General features: G+C 37.5%; 1 protein-coding gene across 3 annotated transcripts in view; it reads right to left on the reverse strand.

The window, feature by feature from the left end:
- The window catches only part of Tlk1 (tousled like kinase 1), a 107,588-nt gene that overhangs the window by 21,525 nt on the left and 65,799 nt on the right, over positions 1-20,264 (reverse strand). For all 3 annotated transcript variants that reach the window (XM_005346544.2, XM_026778561.1, XM_026778559.1), the window contains exons 6-12: positions 17,507-17,602; positions 15,585-15,674; positions 14,420-14,512; positions 10,030-10,140; positions 9,811-9,947; positions 5,455-5,643; positions 1,850-1,916 (exon numbers count right to left, since the gene is read on the reverse strand). In XM_005346544.2, coding sequence (XP_005346601.1) covers positions 1,850-1,916; positions 5,455-5,643; positions 9,811-9,947; positions 10,030-10,140; positions 14,420-14,512; positions 15,585-15,674; positions 17,507-17,602 — 783 coding nt within the window. The remainder of the gene's footprint in view (positions 1-1,849; positions 1,917-5,454; positions 5,644-9,810; positions 9,948-10,029; positions 10,141-14,419; positions 14,513-15,584; positions 15,675-17,506; positions 17,603-20,264) is intronic.

Here is a 20,264-nt window from a genome sequence, read left to right on the forward strand (position 1 = left end):
AGATAGATAGATAGACAGACAAATAAATAAATAAATAAATAAATAAATAAATAAATAAATAAATAAATAAATAAATAAATAAAGGAGAGTCAGGGATAGAAGATGTTAGAAACCATAGACTCATAACAAATTTTATATAGAAATGGGGAAAAAGCAAAGAAAATGATTATAAAGAGGACAGTTATTAGAAAAGAATAAATAAATACGAAAAATGTAGTATCTCAAACAGAGGGAAAGAGGGCAAAGGGGGTGTCAAATGCTGAGGTAGTCTGAAACAGTGTACAAATACTATCATGGAAGGAGACATGGAAGTAAATGTTACTGGAAAAAACTAAAGCATTGTTCAGAGACCAAATATTTTCAAAGAACATAAACTCAATCATCAACAATAATCTAAAAAAAAAACCAAAGAATAAACCCTTCTTTGAATGCTTTCAAAGTTGTATTTTCTTAAAAAAAAAAAAAAGACAAAACTACTGAAGAATGCTGACTTTAACTGCTATAAAGTTTGATTTTTATCTAACAATAAATATCATTATTACAAAGAGTGAACTCTAAGTACACCTTTACTAGCACAGCGACTAAGAATTCACTCAGCAGCGGTGTAGTAAGTAGCAGGGCAGCCTCAGTAGCACTGTAATTAAGGATTTCCTCAGCCACAGCATAAGCAATTAAACACACAGTATCCCTTTATTATCAAAGACTGGCCAGATAACACAAACGTTTCTGTATTTGAACTAAAGCACTAAAATTACTTGTATGTTCATATGTGCATACACCACACATAACCCAGCACAAGTGTAGAGGTCAAAGGACAGCAGCCAGAACCATTGTGTTTCTTCTATCATGTAGATCCTGGGTTGCCAGGTGGCGGCAAGCACCTTTACCAGCTGAGCCAGTTCACTAGCCCTTGGTGAATTTTTATATGGGGCATCGATCAATCTCCTTTCAACAAAACATCTTATTGTGGACACACAAATACTTGTGACTCTCTTGCACTACAGATGCCCTTCTGCCTCACTGTTCATTAGGAGGTGCACTACGGCTACAGCTCTATCTACAGTTCCATCTGCTATTGACAACAGACTGTAGCTGCACAGGCATCTCGGAGACCATGGGAAAACTCAACAACATAACAGAACAGAAGGATGTCAGGGAAACAAGAGGGTCACAATAAATCTTTTTGATGTTCACGTAATTTAGGGTGACGGTTTCTGCGCAATGGCACAAGCAAATGTGGCATGGTGACAGTCACTAGAGTTTTCTAAAGCTCTAACCAAGTGGCATATGGGAAACATCACAAACGGTTTAGTATGCAGTTCAACAGCAGCTGTGTCTACCATATGGGGTCCTTGGTCCTACCCTACTCCTCAGAGATGACTTCACAGACACTGTCTTCCCTTAGTTCAGCTGTAGCTATATGTCAATTCTGTATTTTTTTAAAAAATTAAATAACTGAAAAGCAGGAAGCAGGATAAAACACTGGCAAGAAGTAAATTTTAGGTCTGTTCATAACTTCATTTTGAAAGGAAAACAATCTGTACTAGTGTTTGGAAATGAGTTTCACCAAACTCACACCTATGAAAACAAAGGACTGACTACAGCAAAGTTTATACGCAAGTACGAAGTGACACAGTAACAAAAACTGAACAATACACAGCAAACCCGTTTTCAATTGTATCAATTCATACGAGATCATTTAGGTTATAAAAATGCCCCGCTCATGAATTTTGATAAAAAAACATTTAAACAATTAAAACTGACTAAATTAAGAATTAAACCGAATAAATTAAAAGTTCTCCAAACGCTGGACAACAAACTATAGAGACCCAGCATGGGTTGCACATACCTTCTTGAGATGTCCTAGTCTAAGCTTGAAAATTTCCTCTTGTTCATGATATTCTGCCAGAGTCAGCCTGCCAAAAGTGAGATTTTAATTCTACAATGAGATTAATGCTTAGTACCTTCTTAAAATTAAAAACTAACAAAACATGGTGAAAAATATTCAACCAAATACAAATGTTAAAATACTGATAACTTGAAGCCTAAAACACGGAAATCCTTGGGCTAATAGCTAGACTCTGTCACAAACCAAACAGCAGAAAGAACTGCTGCAATGCACATGTGGATGGAGCGAGGAAAATAATAGCAAACAGCTTCTGGATGTGCCGATATGCCATAGGTACAAGTTTACCTACTAACATGGTTTCCTAGTCTTAAAAGGTATGGCTTTAGGTAGGGCTGGCTGGAGATGGCTCAGCAGTTAAGAGCACTGGCTGCTCTTCCAGAGGTCCTGAGTTCAATTTCCAGCAACCACAGGGTGGCTCACAACCATCTATAATGAAGTCTGGCATCCTCTTCTGGCCTACAGGTACACATGCAGGCAGAACACTGTATACATAATAAATAAATGCATCTTTTAAAAAAATATGGCTTTATCACAAAATGACTCAGAATTTTGTTAACTATATAAAATTTTAAAAGCTGGTTATATAAAGGACACACTGATTTCTTAAAAACCTGAATAGCTAAAATTTGGTATTTTGAAACCAAAGTTAAAGCACGGTTTTTGAAGCAAGACCTATCATGAAAAATTCCAAAACTCCAACGTATACAGATTGCCAGAGTTTTTTCAATCCATCTTTTCAAGAGATGGATATTACTATCTTATGTTTGCAGGCTTCTAACTTCCTTAACATTTATGATTACAGCTGTTAAAAATAACAAAAGTTGTTTAAATACTCTCTTGAGGGCATTTTGCATATACACAATTTAGGGTGTTCACAGATGCCAATTTCAGAGGACCTGAGTTCAATTTCCAACATGGTAGGCAGCTAACAAACCCTGTAGTTCCAGCACCAGGATAGTCTGATATTCTGACCTCTGCCACATGGGGTATATATTCTCTCCCTCTCCCTCTCCCTCTCCCTCTCCCTCTCCCTCTCCCTCTCTCTCTCACACACACACACACAATGTATCTAAAAGGAGAAGGAAATAAATGTAGATCAAATAGTCTAATGAATCAGGCTCTCATTCATAGTAACAGCAAGCAGACAATGTTAACAATCAACAGCTTTAAGTCACCACCACATTTTTTATTATGTGCCTTAACGTGATTTAAAAATTTACTCTCTTAAGCAAGTCAATTTGTCGTGTTACTTACCAAATCTTTTATACATACATAAATGGAAACATATAGCTCATTTCTTCCCATACAAATTGTACCCATCATTAAATTATTAACTATAGATAATAGGTAGGTAGCTTCTATTACTTATTATAGATAAACACAAGCTTATTTATTTAGGAGCTTTAAAATGCTCCTAAATAAAGCTATCAGTAGGTTTATGCTCTTTTTTTTTTTTTTACTTTGAAAGTAAACAATTTAAACCTGGCAATAACTTTCCATAGTGAGTGAGTGAGAATCTTTGTTTTGTTTTGGCCCAGGTCTCACCATACAGCTCTGAGAAGCTAGGCTGGTGTTAGATTCAGAGGCCCACTTGCCTCTGCCTCCTAAGTGCTGGGATTAAAAAGCATGTAACGATAACTTACCAGTATTAGAGTTAGGTAACAAAAATAACAGAAACCAGCAACTATTCATTTTAAAAGAAACTTTCCATGTTTTAAGGATATTGTTCAAGCAGGAAAACCAACCTGAAGCCTCAAACCTCAAAGTTACACAACACAAACTACAGGGTTAGTCAGCCTGCTAAGAGGTGCGCACACAACTCCTCTGATCATTACAATCCAGAAAAGGTTTACTGGATATTTCATCAGGAGCCATGCACTGATTTAAAAAAAAAAAAAAAAAGCAGCTAGCATTTTTAAGATGACAGCATGGAAGATGGAGGAAATGAGACATAGTCTGTCTCAGAAATTCAAGTAGGAATACAGAAAACATTTTTAACACGAAAGAAACAGTTCTCCCTAAGATCAGGGACAGGACAGGAGGCCCACTTTCACTACTATACTGAAAGAATAGTCAGAACTATACTAGAAGTAAATAAGAGACAAATATATCCTAACTGTACAGAAAGAACTAAAGGTATCATCACAGATGACACAACTCTACATGGTTAAAAAAAAAACTAAAGACAAGCAAAAGAATAAAAAAAGAATAAAAAACCCGATTAAAAATAATATAAAATAAAAAACAAATTCTGCAATGCTCTAAGATGTGAAAGAACACATAGAAATCATCGCTTCTACATACTAGAAACAAACAGCCATAAATGATAAACAAACAATCCCCATTTCAACAATGAATTCAACAGTATTCAAATTAAATTTAAATCAGTTAAAGATTTTTTGTTTTGTTTTGTTTTTTGAGACAGGGTTTCTCTGTAGCTTTGGAGCCGGTCCTGGAACTAGCTCTTATAGACCAGGCTGGTCTTGAACTCAAAGAGATCCTAGTTAAAGACTTTTATATGAAGAACTATAAAATACTGCTGCAGAGTTAAAGGACCAGGAGTCTACACAGCAGAGTTAAAAGCCAAAACTTTAAGATAGCTCCTCTGCTGCTAAATATGACTCCAAGTTGTTTTTTTTTAAAAACAACAGTCACTGGACTAATTACAGCTGAAAATTAGAAATGACTTGAAGAAATGCTTTTAAGATGGATTTTGAAGAAGCCGGGCACGGGTGGTCTGTACATGCAGTATCAAATTTTTGGAAACCAGGGGGAGGAGTACAGCTTGAGCCCTGAAATGCAAGACTAGCCTGGCAACAAAGGGAGATAAAGATGAAAGCAAAGGATTCAACAACAACAACAACAAGAAAAAAAAAAAAAAAAAAAAACAGAGGTAAGAAAAAAGAAGACAAAGACTAATGAATGGAGAACATGCAAGAAGATGGGGTAAATAGTGCAGAAGACAAAAAGCAGGTTCATTGTATGTGTGGAGAGACTGGTTGGAATTACCATGTGCTTGTAATGTAATGAGGGCTTTGTTCTGCTTACTGCTTTTAGAAGTCACGGCATGGCAGGGGTGAGGGTCAGGGTATTATCTTTCAACAGAGGAGAACGTAGCTCTGCAAAACATCTTCACCCACAAATTTTTGTACAACATTCTAAATTTTCTATAATATGCAACTTTTTAAAGTGCTATTATCCTTTGAATTACAAAAAGTAATCGACACAAAAAAATTAAAAAGCCAAACAGAATAGACACAACTATCTGTAACTACCTGTGAACTGAGCTCATGGGTCTGGAAAATAATTGCAAAGCACTTCAATGCTCATCAATTTTAACACTAGATTGGTACCGTCAACTGACTCAGATACACAAAAGGAGTGGATCCCACTCTCCACTTAAAAATTCAAACTTGGAGCTAAAGGTCAGAGATAACTTTTCAATTAACATCTTTTCTGACTATTATTATTTGTTTGTACAGTATTAATTATGAATAACTGCTAACTGTTAACAATGTTAAGAGAGAAATTTAAAACAGGCTTACAGTTGTGGCAAATTTGGCCTAACAAAGGGATCATTTTCTGCTCCGTTGACTGCCTTGTTTTTTCTCTGTTTTGGTTCAGAATTGGTAGCAGGTGCCTGAGAATTATTAGCTGTGGGAGGTTTGCGTTTGGCGAGAAGTTTCCTTTGCCGTTCAATATCTTCCCTTTGTTGATTTACCCATTCTTGTTGTCTGTGTGAAAACAAACAGAGTCATATTAATTTCCCATTACTTTCCACAATTAAAAATTGGAAAAATACATCATAAGAAACAATCACATAATTTAAATCTGTATTCTTTTGGTTCCATTCCTTTTTAAATTTTTAAACATTTACTTAATTTATGTGTATGAGTGGTTTGCTCATTTGAATTTTAGACAGGACCTCATCATGTAGCCTTGGCTGGCATGGAACTTGGATGGCCTTGAACTTACCTCCCAAGTGTTGGGATTAAAGGCAAGCACCAACACAACCGAGAGTGCTCTCTGTATATATACATGTGTGCATTACAAGTGTGCTTGGTTTGTGTAGAGGTCAGATGAGAACAGTTCCCCTGGAACTGGAGTTACAGAAGGTTGTGAGTCATCGCCTGCATGCGAGGAACCACACTCCAGGTCCTAGGTCCTCTGGAAGAGCAGCCACGAGCTCTTAAGAGCAGTGCCATCTCTGCTCATCACACTCAGTGAATCAAAATAAACTACGGGTCTCACTTCACACAGTCTTCAAATGAAGTGGTGTCCCCTAAATCTTTAGACAAGTGTGTGGCCACACAAGATTTCACAGCATCTTGTCTTACTAACAAACACCATTCCCCATTCCCACAGACACTTCCTTGGAATGAGTTGGGTTAGTTTGGTCTGTTGTATCCTTATTATAAAGCATGGTGATCAAACCATACTTGTATATACAGTAAGATTCTGTTATATAAATGAGCTAAAAACAAAACAAAACCCAAGCCTCATCCAATGACAGTCTGGGGTAAATTTTAAACATGATTTTATCATTAAGCATTAATATTTCTAGAAAAGCTTATAAAAAGGCAAGTGAAATTTTAATATGAAGTGTTACTTTCTTAAAAGAAATTATAGTAATGCAGTTGACATTCTGAAATAAAATAAAACTTGACCTTAATGGAGAGGGGAACTGAAAATATAAAGAAAAAGAGCAGGAAAATTACAAAATTGAAAACTTTATTTATGAAATTAATACAAATTTATTAGCACTTCCTACTAAAGAATCTAAAACAATTTTCAGAGAGTTTAGATTCTAAAAACTGACAGATATTATGTCTAATACAGAATTATAGGCTGGCCATAGATCTGTAATCTCAGCATGTGCATAAATTATTGGGGTGAGAGGTCGTAAATTCAAAAGCAATTTAAGTCACAGAGCAAAATTTGCACCAAAAAGTTGGAGGAACACGAGGGGAGGTCAGAAGCACATATGTAGAAGTTGAGAGTCTGTTCTATTTCCACTGTGTAGGTCCCAAGGACAGAACTCAGGTCATCAGGCTTGGTACAAGTGCCTTTACCTGATGAGTCATCTCAACAGCCAATAGAGGAACAACTTGCTCATCCTATAACACATTAAGTTTATTCTGACAGTAAGAGTAACTATGTTCCTTTCAGGTCTCCCACCATGTCAAGAAAGAAAATGTTACAGCTCCACATGGTCATGCTACTGAGGTTTAGAGCAAGCCCAATGTTTTGCCCCATCGCACACCCTCCAGAGCTCTGACTTCGTGACTGAGTGTTGGTTTGCACACATTACTTTTCCCTTAGTGAGGAGGAGAACTAAGACACGAGAAAAAGAATCAAGAACCAAGATAGAAATTCTGCAAGAATGATATGTGAGTCCTGTTTCCATTCAGATGTAGGAGCAATCGAAAGTGGTCTTACTTAATGGAAAGTAAACTTGAAGAGGAGCAGGGAGGGATGAAGAATGGCACTTGTCCCCTATGTGGGGGCCTTTCAGTCAGATAACCAGAATCCCAAACAAAAACAATCAAAAAGTAAATCTTAAATATATTTCAGAACAGGTTCTAAGTAGTATAAATAAACAGCCTAGTGGTAAGTTAAAAAAATTAATGGGACAGATACAGTGGATACCTGGTTATTCAGGATCACGTCTGGCTCAGAGATTTCTCTCCTCATTTTCTAACCACTTTGGGTTATTAACAATTAATGTGAACATCCTGTAGCAATACTCTGTAATCCGCAATCAGTGTTCATCAGTAATATGCAAAGTAGTCAGCATATACAAAGAATTTTGTTCTGAGAAACAACTACTGGCTGTAATAATAATATTTTGTTTCGGGGGCTGGAGAGATGGCTCAGTGGTTAAGAGCATTGCCTGCTCTTCCAAAGGTTCTGAGTTCAATTCCCAGCAACCACATGGTGGCTCACAACCATCTGTAATGAGGTCTGGTGCCCTCTTCTGGCCTGTAGACATACAAACAGACAGAATATTGTGTACATAATAAATAAATAAATAAACATTAAAAAAATAATTTGTTTCTTAAATTACTCTTCTCTTATGAGTATGGGTGTTTAGTCCACATGTATGTATGTGTGTATGTATATGTATATCACATGCATTCCTGGTGTCTGCAGACACCAAAAGAGAACACAGGATGCCCTGGGACTGGAATTACAAATGATTGTAAACTGCTATGTAAGTGCTGGGAATTGAACCTGGGTCCTCTGGAACAGTATCCAGTGCTCTTCCACTGAGCCATATCTCTAGTCCCTAATATGTGCATTACTGTAAGACAGTCAGGACGGAGTTCAGTAGCAGAGATTCTAGCTCACAAAATATTAAAAAATTAAGGTTTTTCATCTCAAATCCATTTCCTGCTCTCTAGTTTTGCATTCAGTATGGTAGCTCAAGTGTCAACAATACCTGTGCATCTAGAATATCTGTCCATCTTAACTGTCAAAATTTTATCTTCCTCCCAATATTATTTCTGTATTATCATCAAGTGACTCAGTACCTCAATTCTGGTCACATATACTATATATTAACAACCTTTAACTAGCCACAGAATTAGATCCCACATAGATTAGGTTTGTAGAGATTCTTTCATTGTGATAAGCTAATACATAGAACAGCTGTCTCCAACAAAAGTTCAATACACCATTGAGAGTCAGGGGGCAGGACAAGGCTATTTGGTGAATATATGTTTGAAACAGCAATACTAATACTAATCTGACACGATGTGAAACAGGCTGCGTCCTTGAAAAGTCGGTGGAGACACTGACACGACTACACTCCAGGATTTTACATCAAAGCAAAAGACAAAAGACAGGATCATGGTCCTAGCTCCCAGACACACAAATAGCCAATGCACCCTTACCGATCACCATGTGAACTTTAAAAAAAAAGTGGCAACAATTTCTTTGTTTTACAGTTAGCACTGAAATGCTAGTCATGTTTGGTTCAACTAATGTGTGAGATGCCTGTAGCTGAGGCAAGAGAAAAACTCTTCTCCTAAGGCACAGACATCAGGGAGATCTTTACCACTTAAGGAATGGGGGAACGAGACAAAAGTAAAAAGGTGGGCACAATGGTATGTACCTATAGTTCCAGAACTCAGAAGGCTGAGGAAGGAAGGTCAGTTAAGTCTAGGAATTCAGGAGCAACTTGAGCAGCACAAGGGCCATTAAAAAATAAATTCCAGGAGACAGGGCCACACATTTTTCAGTCACCATAAAACTTCTAACCACTTTTTTCTTACACACACACACACACACACACACCCCATCACCAATAAAGCTAGGGGGTTGTTTTTACTCTGGAAAATCAAGTTTAGAGAAAAAGAGGGCAGAACAAGATGACTCCATGGTGAAGGGCTTGCTGGGTATAAACACTGAGTCTCAGTAAGAGACCCTATCTCAAAAGACAAGATGGAAAGACCTCTGGCCCCCACACAAAATGTTCAAAAAGTTATTTTATTTAAAAGGAAAGCACATTGTACTCTTTAAATGAAAGCTAATTATGTAAGAATTCTGTTACTTACTGAGCTGAGTTATCTGTTATTCTTTTCATATGTGCTAAGTTTTATACAATCAAATAGTAAGGAGATGCTGAACAGAATTCCAAATTTGTAATTCTTTAAAGTAGTAAAAATCCAAACTACTAATTTGTAAAAATGCAACAATGGGGGCTAAAGAGGTGGCTGAAGGCTTAAGAATACACATTACTCTTTCAAAGGACAAGAGTTCAATCCCAGCATCCACATCTGGTGCTTCAAAGCTGTCTTACTTCAGCTCTGATGCCTCTGTCCTCCACAGGCCTCTGTACGCACGCACGCACGCACGCACGCACACACACACAATTAAAAAATGTAACCATCACTAACTTCACAAGATTTTGAAAAGCAAAACCATCTGTCCACTGCTCAGTAAAGGAAGCGCCGTGTCTGACTGTTGTAAAGTGCCCAAGGCGAAGCCGATCTTGCATACTCTTCTCTCTGCTTGACAATTTTTCTTGTGTGCTCTGAAAATGAGGGAAAAAAATAATTACATTCACTTGGATTTTAAAAGCATACAAGGCAAAGGAAGATTTAGTGGAAACTCACCTTCTCAATAAGAAGTTTCTTACTCATTGATATGCACTTATTTAATCGTTCTTTGTATTTTTCAAGTAATTTTTGTTGATCATCTATTTGCCGCCTGAGATCACAGTTGGCCTACAACATGAGCACATATAGCAACAGTGTATATGAAAATCTTAGTAATGGTTTTAGTGTTTTGAATAAATTATATAGATAAGATAAACACCAAAAGTCTATTTACTATTAAACATTAATTCAACTGCATAGTAGAAAATACAGAAAATTTATATATACTTTCTAGACATTTACATGTATATTCCAAGGCATATAATTTTGGTTACACAATGTGAATCTAAGTTCAGTCTCTCTCTCCGTCTGTCTCTGTCTCTCTCTCTGTTTTTTCATGACAGGGATCTCTGTAGCCCTAACTATCTTGAAACCTACTCTGTAGACCAGGCTGGCCTCAAACTCAGAGATCTACCTGCATCTGCCTCTGAGTGCTGGGACTAAAGGTGTGTGCCACCAACACCTACCCAGTTCCCTTATTTCTAAATGGAAGTAGTATAAAGCAGCTAAAAATAAAATGTGGTAGATCATGTGTGTCACACATTTAAGAGAGGATGTGACTTTCTTCTCTCACATGACCTGGTCTCTCACAACACTTTCTCTACTAAACCGGGACAAGAGTGTAATTTGTTGATCAATTAACTACTTCCAGCCTGCTGTGAATAGGATACTAATTCTGTTCGCTCTGCAGGCAGCTATAGGCTCAAAGAGGAGAGGCCTCTCTCTAATTCCAGGGAGTCTGACTAGTTTGCCATTACAGGAAGAGAATTACTCTTGTGGTCTGCCCAGATAACCGACCCCACAAATTTTCTGAAACACAAGGTCTAGAGGAGAGCCTGGGAATTGCAATGCTGCCTCTGCTACTGCTAGGTACTAACTAAGATCCACAAGTCTAGGCCATTCACACAAAAAACAAAAGGCTATTACTTTTGTTCTTTCCAAAAGTACATTTCTATTTCATGTAATATATCTTATACAATATTCTGTCTGCATATATGCCTGCTGGCCAGAAGAGGGTACCAGACCTCATGGTTGCTGGGAATTGAACTCAGGACCTTTGGAAGAGCAGGCAGTGCTCTTAACGGCTGAGCCATCTCTTCAGCCCCTTCATGTAATTTATATTGTGTTACCAACAAAGACTACTACTATGCATTAAAATAGTGTCTGAGTATTGATTTAGGAATACACAAAACAGAATAAAGGGACGGGGACAGGAGGAGGAGCACTGCATATGGAAATAAGGATTTAATGGTGGAGCCTGTAGTCTAAGAATGATTTTTTAATTCAACTGGATAGTTGGTTATCAATATAGAAAGAAATTAAAATGAAACCCTATTTTCACACTATACCAATATACAAACCAATTCCAGTTCAATCAAAAAAATTGTACTGAAAGATCAATTTTTTTACTTTTAAAAATTTTTTGAGATTATAATTACATTCTCCCTTTCCTTCTTCTCCGTTCCTGGCTCTCTTTCACTTTCATGACCTCACTGTACACTGAAGAACAACCTTAGAATCTTAAAATTGCTTCTTTTGGTATCTTTGATAATAATTTAATACACACAAAGTATAAACTATAAACCCAAGATATTTAGTAATGTAAAAACATATATAATCATCAATGATGTACAAAAAAACAACACAAAGTAACAAAAAGACATCTCACAAAGTGGAAGAAGCCAACATACCAAAATAAAAACAAAAACAAAAACACACCCCTAAAAACTACAAACTAGGAAAGGTCCTGGGTTTGATCTCTAACACCCACACCCACGTGCACAGGTTCAGCGCGCACACACACCCCCCAATTGGGTGTGATGGCATTCATCTCAAATCCTAGCACTTGGGAAATAAAGGCAAGAGGGATTAGTAATTCAAGGTCAGTCTCAGCTAAGCTATGAGACACCATATCTCTATTTATTTCACAGAAAACTAGACAAATAACTGATTATTTTAAAAAGATGCTGAACACTCATCAGTTAACAGGAACATGTAACAAAAGCACAAGACCAGGTTACAGCTGCTCATCAATCTTGCCACACCAGGACATGGCACAGACGAGCCATAGTTCTGCTACAGTAACACAATCACTTGGGGGAAATTTTGGTATCATAATGTACAAAATGTGTATGTTCTGTGTTCTCAATTGTCTTGTTTCCTATACTTACAATAGAGGAAAATCTTGCATTTGCCCTAGGAGACATGTATTGAGAATTTCTTAGCAGAATTCTTTGTATTAGAAAAATCAGAAACAAAACACCAGCCAAAATTGGGAGAATCATGCAAATTATGGTATACTCCTTAGAGTCTTAGTGTAGAAACTGGAAGGAACAAAGCAAAGCTTTAAGGTTTGAGTCTATAAAATCAGCCCCCAAAGGCTTGTGTTTTAAAGGGATGGCTGACAACTAATGATGGATGACAGCCTTGAGGTGACTGGATCACGAGAGCTTTTACTTCATCAGAGGATTAACCAATAAACTGACTTTAATAGTGGGTCCTGTAGAAGAATTACATCCCTGGGAGGAGGGCTGAATTTAGACTTTGTATTGTGTGTGACCCACTTGTTTCTCTGCTTCCTGGCAGCTATGAAGTAAGCAGCAATGCTCTATTACAGGTACCCCTTGCTATGTCTACGTCCTCCCACCACGATGCTCCTGTAGATGGGCCCAGGAAAACAAAGCCAAGAAACCTGACTAAAATGAGTGAAAACTGTGAACCAACATAAATCTTCCTTTAAGTTGATCTGCTCATGTATTTTGCCACAGCAATGAAAAGTAACAGATAGAGTTACTTTTATGTTACTTATCAACGTGGGTGCCAATGAAAACCGTTCTTTGATCTGGTTGGCCTTGAACTCATAGAGATCAGTATCCCTCTGCCTTGGGAGTGTTGGAATAAAAGGCCTGAAACACTCGCTACACCCAGCTCAAAGAACGGTTCGAGCAAAGAACCCACACAGGATAATTTCAACAAGCAACCAAGTGTTAAAAAGAATGTATGCACAGTGGTTCAAAGATGACTCAGTCAACAAAGTGCTTGCAAGTCCAAGGAACAGAGTTTGATCCCCAGAACTCATGGTACAGGCTTGTAATCCCAGTACAGGGTAGGAGAGACAGGAGGATTCCAGGGACTCAAAGGCCGGCTACTCTAGACTAATTGTGAGTTTCAGGTCAATTAGAGACCCTGTCTCAAAGGAGATGGATGGAAACACCACAATAATAAAGAAACACAAAGGAAGGATGAACACAGGTATTACTGATGCCAGAAGAGTGGTTACCAGTAAGGAATGTGACACCCAAGCTACATCACATCAATTTAATCAGAACTCCACAAGGTAGAGTTGAAAATTAGTACTTCTGCCTGGTGATCCTAATGAGCAGCAAGGGACAAGAAATCCTGCTTTATGCCTTACTCACATTCTAAGTATACTTTTAGGTGTATTTTTAAATTTTATTGTATGTGTGAATGATGTATGTGTCTGAGGTGTGAATGAACATGCCACAGTGTTTGCGTACAATCCACAACTTTGTGAAGTCAGTTCTCTCCTTCCACCTTTATGTAGATTCTGGGGATCCAACTTACGTGTTGTTGGATTTAAGTTACTTACCTAACAGCTTAGATTTATTTATTTACATACCTGTAGTTTCATTTTATGTTTATGAGTGTCTTGCCTGCATGTATATCTGTGTACCACATGCATGAAGTGCCTGAGGAAGCCATAAAAGCACTTCAAATGCCCTGGAACTGAAGTTACAGAGGGTTGTGAGCCACCATGTGGGTTCTGGGAACCCAACCAAGGACTTTGTGCAAGAGTAAAAAGTGCTCTTATCCACCAGTTCCTGAATTTATTTTTGAAATTAAAGTTTCCATTCACAGGACTATGGCAGTAATTCCATCCTCATTGGTATTAGATGGCAGGCAGAGAGCAATAAACCATTTAACAGTAAATGAGCATCTGACTGGTGGGTAAATAATCAAATAAAGAATGTATAAAGCTAGTTTCCCCCCCACCCGATAGGGTTTCTCTGTGTAACCCAAGCTGTCCTAGAACTCGCTCTGTAGACCAGCATGGCCTGGAACTCACAGAGATCCTCCTGCCTCTGCCCTCCCAAGTGCTAAAATTAAAGACACGCGCTGCCACCCATCAAAAGTGTGCATTTTCAATTAGAAATGTGTCTCTGTATACAAGTGTGTAGGTGCTTACAGAAACTAACAATACAAATAGTACTAGAAGAAGCTTACTGTTTTAAAATACAGAACATTTTGCCACATTTAATATTTTCTCAATAGTTTCACTGTTGCCAAAATAAGTCACATAATTTCCCCTCCATGACATATTACTTACCCTGAGCAAATCATCTATTCGACCCTCCTTCTTTTCCAGGTCCTGGTTTTTATTACTTTCTAATGCTGCCAATTTCAGCATTGTAAGATCAGTCTAAATGAAAGAAAGCCACTTTATTATCTCCATCATATACACTACTACACATAAATGTGAAGGCAGATTTTACCAACTTCAAACAGCAGAGAAAAGCAGTATGTGGTATGCAAACAGATACCTTAGTATGAAGTATAAATGTGAAAACCTTGTGTATAACTGATCAAAGTTCTTATACAAATGCTTTGCACTATACAAAGATCTAGAGAATCTTTTACTCTGCTAAATCAGTTTAGACTGTTTACAACAGACAAGCAAAAACTGCTCATATTTATACGGTAGACATGTTTTGATCTGGTTGGCCTTGAACTCATAGAGATCAGTATCCCTCTGCCTTGGGAGTGTTGGGATTAAAGGCCTGAAACACTCACTACACCCAGCTCAAAGAACGGTTCAATATGTGCAAAATAATTTGTATGCGGCCCAGGAAGTTTCATGGAAATACACTGCTCAACTCACAGACCCACCCTTCAATTCCAAGTCTGAAAATGCATTAGCCAGAAACTGATATATGTGAAAAATAAATATATAAACAAATGAACAAGGAGACAGACAAGACAGTATGGGCTAGGCATTCAGCTTAGTGGTAGAGCATATCTGCTTTTCACTTGCACAGGACCCCAGCACCACAAATCAAAGCAAAACAAAAAACAACCCCTACAAAAAGTGTGATCTGTGTTCAAAATTAATGAAACTGAACGTTAATAGTAGTAATGACACTAATATAATCCATGTGCTTTTCTTCTAAGTGGTGTAATCATACTGAAATGGACTCTACCATGAGCATCACACGACAGCATCATGAAGATAACTTGGATATTAAGTGGGAAACCATTCAGTGAGCAAAAGCTGACAGGTGGTGACTGTTCTGGCTGCTTTATTGCCCAAGACATTTGCTCAAGTGCATAACAAAGGGTTCTAAGATGATACTTCACTTCCTCTGCCCTGAAAACATTTGAGTTCAGTAAGTTAGCTCTTATGCTGAATTTTACTTTACAACTATATTCAGAACAAACTATAAACATTTTAAAAAATAAACATGGCCAAAATCTCCTAAGTGAGAGTGACTTACCTGAGTGATCTTAAAGGATAACTGCTTTGGTTGTATAACAGGGTGGTCCCCAAAAGCTAATGCAGTAGGAGAAGGGCTATTAGGTCGAACCTAGAAAATACGGTTATAATTTCTACCTTAGGTTAAAAAAATAAAAGTTTCTACTAAGCAATAACATTTCTGAAGAAGATTTTTATCTTATAATGCCTTTTAAAAACTTTTTATTAATATCTATTTAACCAGCGAGCATTCTTGAGTTCCTCCTACATGAGGCCCAATGTGAAAAATGATACATTCCTTAACCAAAGGGGAGCTTACATTCAAGATCCATAAAACCTTAATGCTTTATAAACAAGGTATAGCCAAATTATTCTGAGACAAAAATATTAAACAGATCATCCTCACTAAAAGAAGAAATCACTGAGCATGGTAGCTCATATCTTTAATCCCAGTACTTGGGAGGCAAAAGCGGGTAGCTCTCTAGAGTCCCAGGGAGAAATGGCTACAGTGAGGTCCTGTCTTACACAAACAAACAGGGAGGGAGGGAAGGAAGGAAGGAGGGAAGGAGGGAGAAAAGCAAGCGAAAGAGGGGGGTGAAAAGAAAAGAGAGAAAGAAATCAAGCATAAAAGGTCTGAACAGACTTCTTAGTACTAGACTAATAATGCGTAGTCATAGACCTCTGAAATCATATCTATTAATGAGTTTTACGTAGTCATAAGTTTAAAAGAGAAAGCAGTGGATGGCAACACTGTATCAATACTATCTCAGCTTTCAAAGCTGAATCTTCAGCCTTCCTTTGAAAATGGCAACATATAGGATCCCAGTGAACAAAATGTGTCAGCACACTAAATATGTTTACAGACAAGGAGTAGAAGAGGATATAGAAAATAACAAAAGGGTGCTTGAGTAATAAATTCTACTTTTTATAATTTATGAATTTATAACTCATTTTCAAAATACTAAAAGTCAACTTTATTTTTCTGGTTAAATAATCAACTTCCAAGTAAATGAAAAATAAAATCTAAGATGCAAAACAATGCACATAAAACTTCTGTCTTAAAATGTTAGAAACAAATTTTTAAAGTTACAAGCTAATTTTAACATCTTTCTCCTATGCTAAACAAACTTTTTATTAAGAATTCCCCTAAATGATTCATGATTGCTTTTATGTTAAGAAATTTAACCAATAACAAAGTTAAAAATCAGAAATTAACAACTGAATACAGAGAGAAATGCTACAGCACTTACTTTAGCCCCCACAAGCTCTATAGAACTTTTTTTCTTAATAGAATAACACTAATGGATACATTTAGTCAATTCAGGATAGCTTCAGTCTAAGAAACTCATTTTTTTAAAATCCAGAGACAGGGTCTCAAGTAGCCCACAACAGCCTCCAACTCCCTCTATAGCTGATGACGCCTAGTTCTTGTTTTTTAAAATATAATTATTTACTGATTTATTTTATGTGCATGGGTGTTTTGCCTGCATGTATGTCTGTGCACAACATTAGTGCCTGGTACTTGTGGAGATCAGATTCCCTGGAACTAGAGTTATAGATGTTTATATGCCATCATGTGAATGTTAGGAATTGAACCTGGATCTTGTGGAATAACAGCCAGAGTGCTCTTAAACACTGAGCCACCTCTCCAGCCCCATCTTAAACTCCTAATCCAACTTGCTTTCATCTCTTTTAAGTGCGGGCATTACAGGCATGCAACACAATGTCTGACTAAAAAAAAATCACTTTCAACAATAAAAGTTCCAGAAGAATCATACCACTAAAGATAATTCAACTCATGAACTGAAGTGATTTCTCTTTTAAAACACAAATATGACTATATAAAAGTTAACAACAAAAACAACACATTATAAATTATTAACAATAAATAACCTCTAAGACAAAGACAATGCCTAGTAAAATCTTTGGCTAGTAAAAACTTACAGATGAGGAAGGAGTGGAATGTGAGTGCGAGTTCTGCGGAGAACGGATTGCAGGAGGGATGCCTCTTACCGGACTTGAGCCATTTCCACCCTGGTACTGAGAAAGAGAATTGGGAAAGCATAATTGCTATTTTAGACTTCTGAGGAATTAATTTATATATACCTTATTTTATTTGTGGTACAGGGGAGTGAACCCATGGTCTTACACAGATGGTCTGCATCCCCAGGCCTAACTATACTTTGCTTCAGATAAAATTAAAGTCATTTAAATGGGTCCAGCTATACAAAGCCTAAGACTGCATCAAGTAACAATGCCTACTACTTTATCTTCTGACTCTGATTTGTTATTGTGGTCCACTCAAAGACAAATCACCCCCAAAATGAACGCATTTCTTTGTTTTTCCTCCAAAGCTTAGTAGTTTTCCTATAAATTTTTCTTTTAAAGAAAACCAGTAAGTCTCTAACCCCAAGAATTTAAAAAAATATATATTTTTCACAAGATATGTTAAGTGCTCCAAATACTCACTGCAGTACATAATATAATTGTATAGGACAAGTCCTTTCCCTCTAACAACAAAATCTTTACAAATCCCTTTCTTTCTTATGGAGTTCACGCTTTTGTTGCACACAGAAGTCAAGAATCTTCTCCACAGCACTTTCTTCCTAGTTCATGCCTCTGTGCCAAGACCACTGATGCTTGGTTCCTCTTAGTAGTTTATTGTCTACTTCATCTTTTATTAATATCGTTACTATTATCATCATTATTATTATTACTATTATTGTTTTGGTTTTTTGAGACAAAGTTTCTCTGTGCAATCCTGGCTTGTCCTGAAACTGACTTTGTAGACCAGGCTGACCTTAAACTCACAGAGACCATCCTGCTTCTGCCTCCTGAGTGCTGGTATTAAAGGTGTGAACCACCACTGTCCAGCCATCTTTTATTAAGTTTTAACTTAAGTTTGTTATGAATGGCAGAAATGGGAACTAGCTAGTGTGTTTACTAAACCTTCCTACAACCCAAGAATTTTTCTTCACTCACTTCATCTAGTGCTGGGGTCCAGCCTCCAACAGGATTCAGGTCCTTAGACAGGGAAGGGGTGTCGGCACAAGGAAAAAAATCTGACTATCAGGTGGACTGTACTCAAGTGGCCCCAAATAGCTTGAGTTGTCTTTATATTTAAATAGAATTTTTCTTACCAGGATTACATGAACAGCCTAATTTTTGGCTCCTATTTTTGACTTTTATACATCATAGTTTAAGAACTACATTATAATCATTATAAAAAGTCCCATTGTTCCCCTTTATGGTTCCCCAAATACACTTTCCCAGCTCCTGAATAACCTTATTCTAGACATAGAGTTCAGCATATTTGCAGGCTTAACTAAATATCCAGCCAGACACATCCTGCTCTTGCAGCACTGATGTCAGCTGGCAGGGACTTGTGGTTACAAAGCTTTAAAAAAAAAAAAAAAAAAAAAAAAAGACAGGCACGATGCTTTAAGGACAAGAAATTCAAACTCAAAACAATTCTTTTATGTTTGCAAGATATGCTTTTATAAATTCCCTTTCCTCCAGAGGGTCCCACGTCTCAGTTTCTCTGTAAAAGGCAGACTTGATAAGGTGCTCTTTTCCCATCCCACTATTATCATACTTCTAACAGTATGAGCTCCCATGTATGGTAAAGATGATCTTTCCATCCGATATTTTACAGTATATTTTTCCCATTGGATCATACTAGATCCTATCATTGACTCTATACACTTGCTGTCCAGGGAACCTACTCTCCGCAGTTGGCACCAGGCACATTCCTGAGGCTTTTCCCTATTCTGTCTGCATGCCTTACTCCCCCTTCCAGACGGTGAAACAGGGTTAATGCTCTGAGTGCTGTTTTCTCAAAATTGTCTCCACTGAGCCAGAAAAGTTACCAGGATTGTGAGTTGTAGTTAGAAATTCCAGATAAGAGATTTGAAAAGCATTAACCCCTTGCTGAAACTTTGGGGAAAATATTTGAGAAAGAGCAGAACTTCCAGGGAAAATTACAGCTATTACATGTATGACTGACAAAGTAAAACTAAAAACCACCCAAAGAATCACCAATAAAATGAGAAAGAAAAGAGCCTGCAAGTTGCATGAGTTTTGCGAAGTCCTATGCTGTCCCATGGAGTACTAGTCTGTTTCCACGGATGCCTTGCCCTGTGGCATGCTGATCGAGACGAGGCTACACGGCTCCTGACAATCTAGTGCTTAGCTTATCATCCAGTACATAGTAGGCACTCCAGAGACTATGATTATTTGATTATTTATCCCTACCCTCAAGCACAAGTTATTAATGATATTCACTGTGAGTGCCTCAAGTCAACTAAAGGGCAGTACATAATTTCGGGTTAGAAACATTTACACTGGATTCTGTAACTCCCCCCCCCCCAAAAAAAAAAAACACAACCACTTTGGGGGATTTTTATTTTAATGCTGTCTGAACTTAGCTGTTGTCCTGATCAGCCAATTCTGCTCTCACTCTCAAGTGAAGACATCTTTTTCTACTGAAGAAGTAACATTTGTTGTTTTAACAAGCAAATCAATCTTTTCAAACAGAAACTGGAACCCAAAAGTATGCAGAAGCAAGGAAATAGTCTAGATTAAAAAAAGCATAGCTGGGCTGGAGAGATAGCTCGGGCTGGAGAGATGGCTCAGAGGTTAAGAGCATTGCCTGCTCTTCCAAAGGTCCTGAGTTCAATTCCCAGCAACCACATGGTGGCTC

This window comes from Microtus ochrogaster, chromosome 4, assembly GCF_000317375.1.
Source record: "Microtus ochrogaster isolate Prairie Vole_2 chromosome 4, MicOch1.0, whole genome shotgun sequence".
NCBI lineage: Eukaryota > Metazoa > Chordata > Mammalia > Rodentia > Cricetidae > Microtus > Microtus ochrogaster.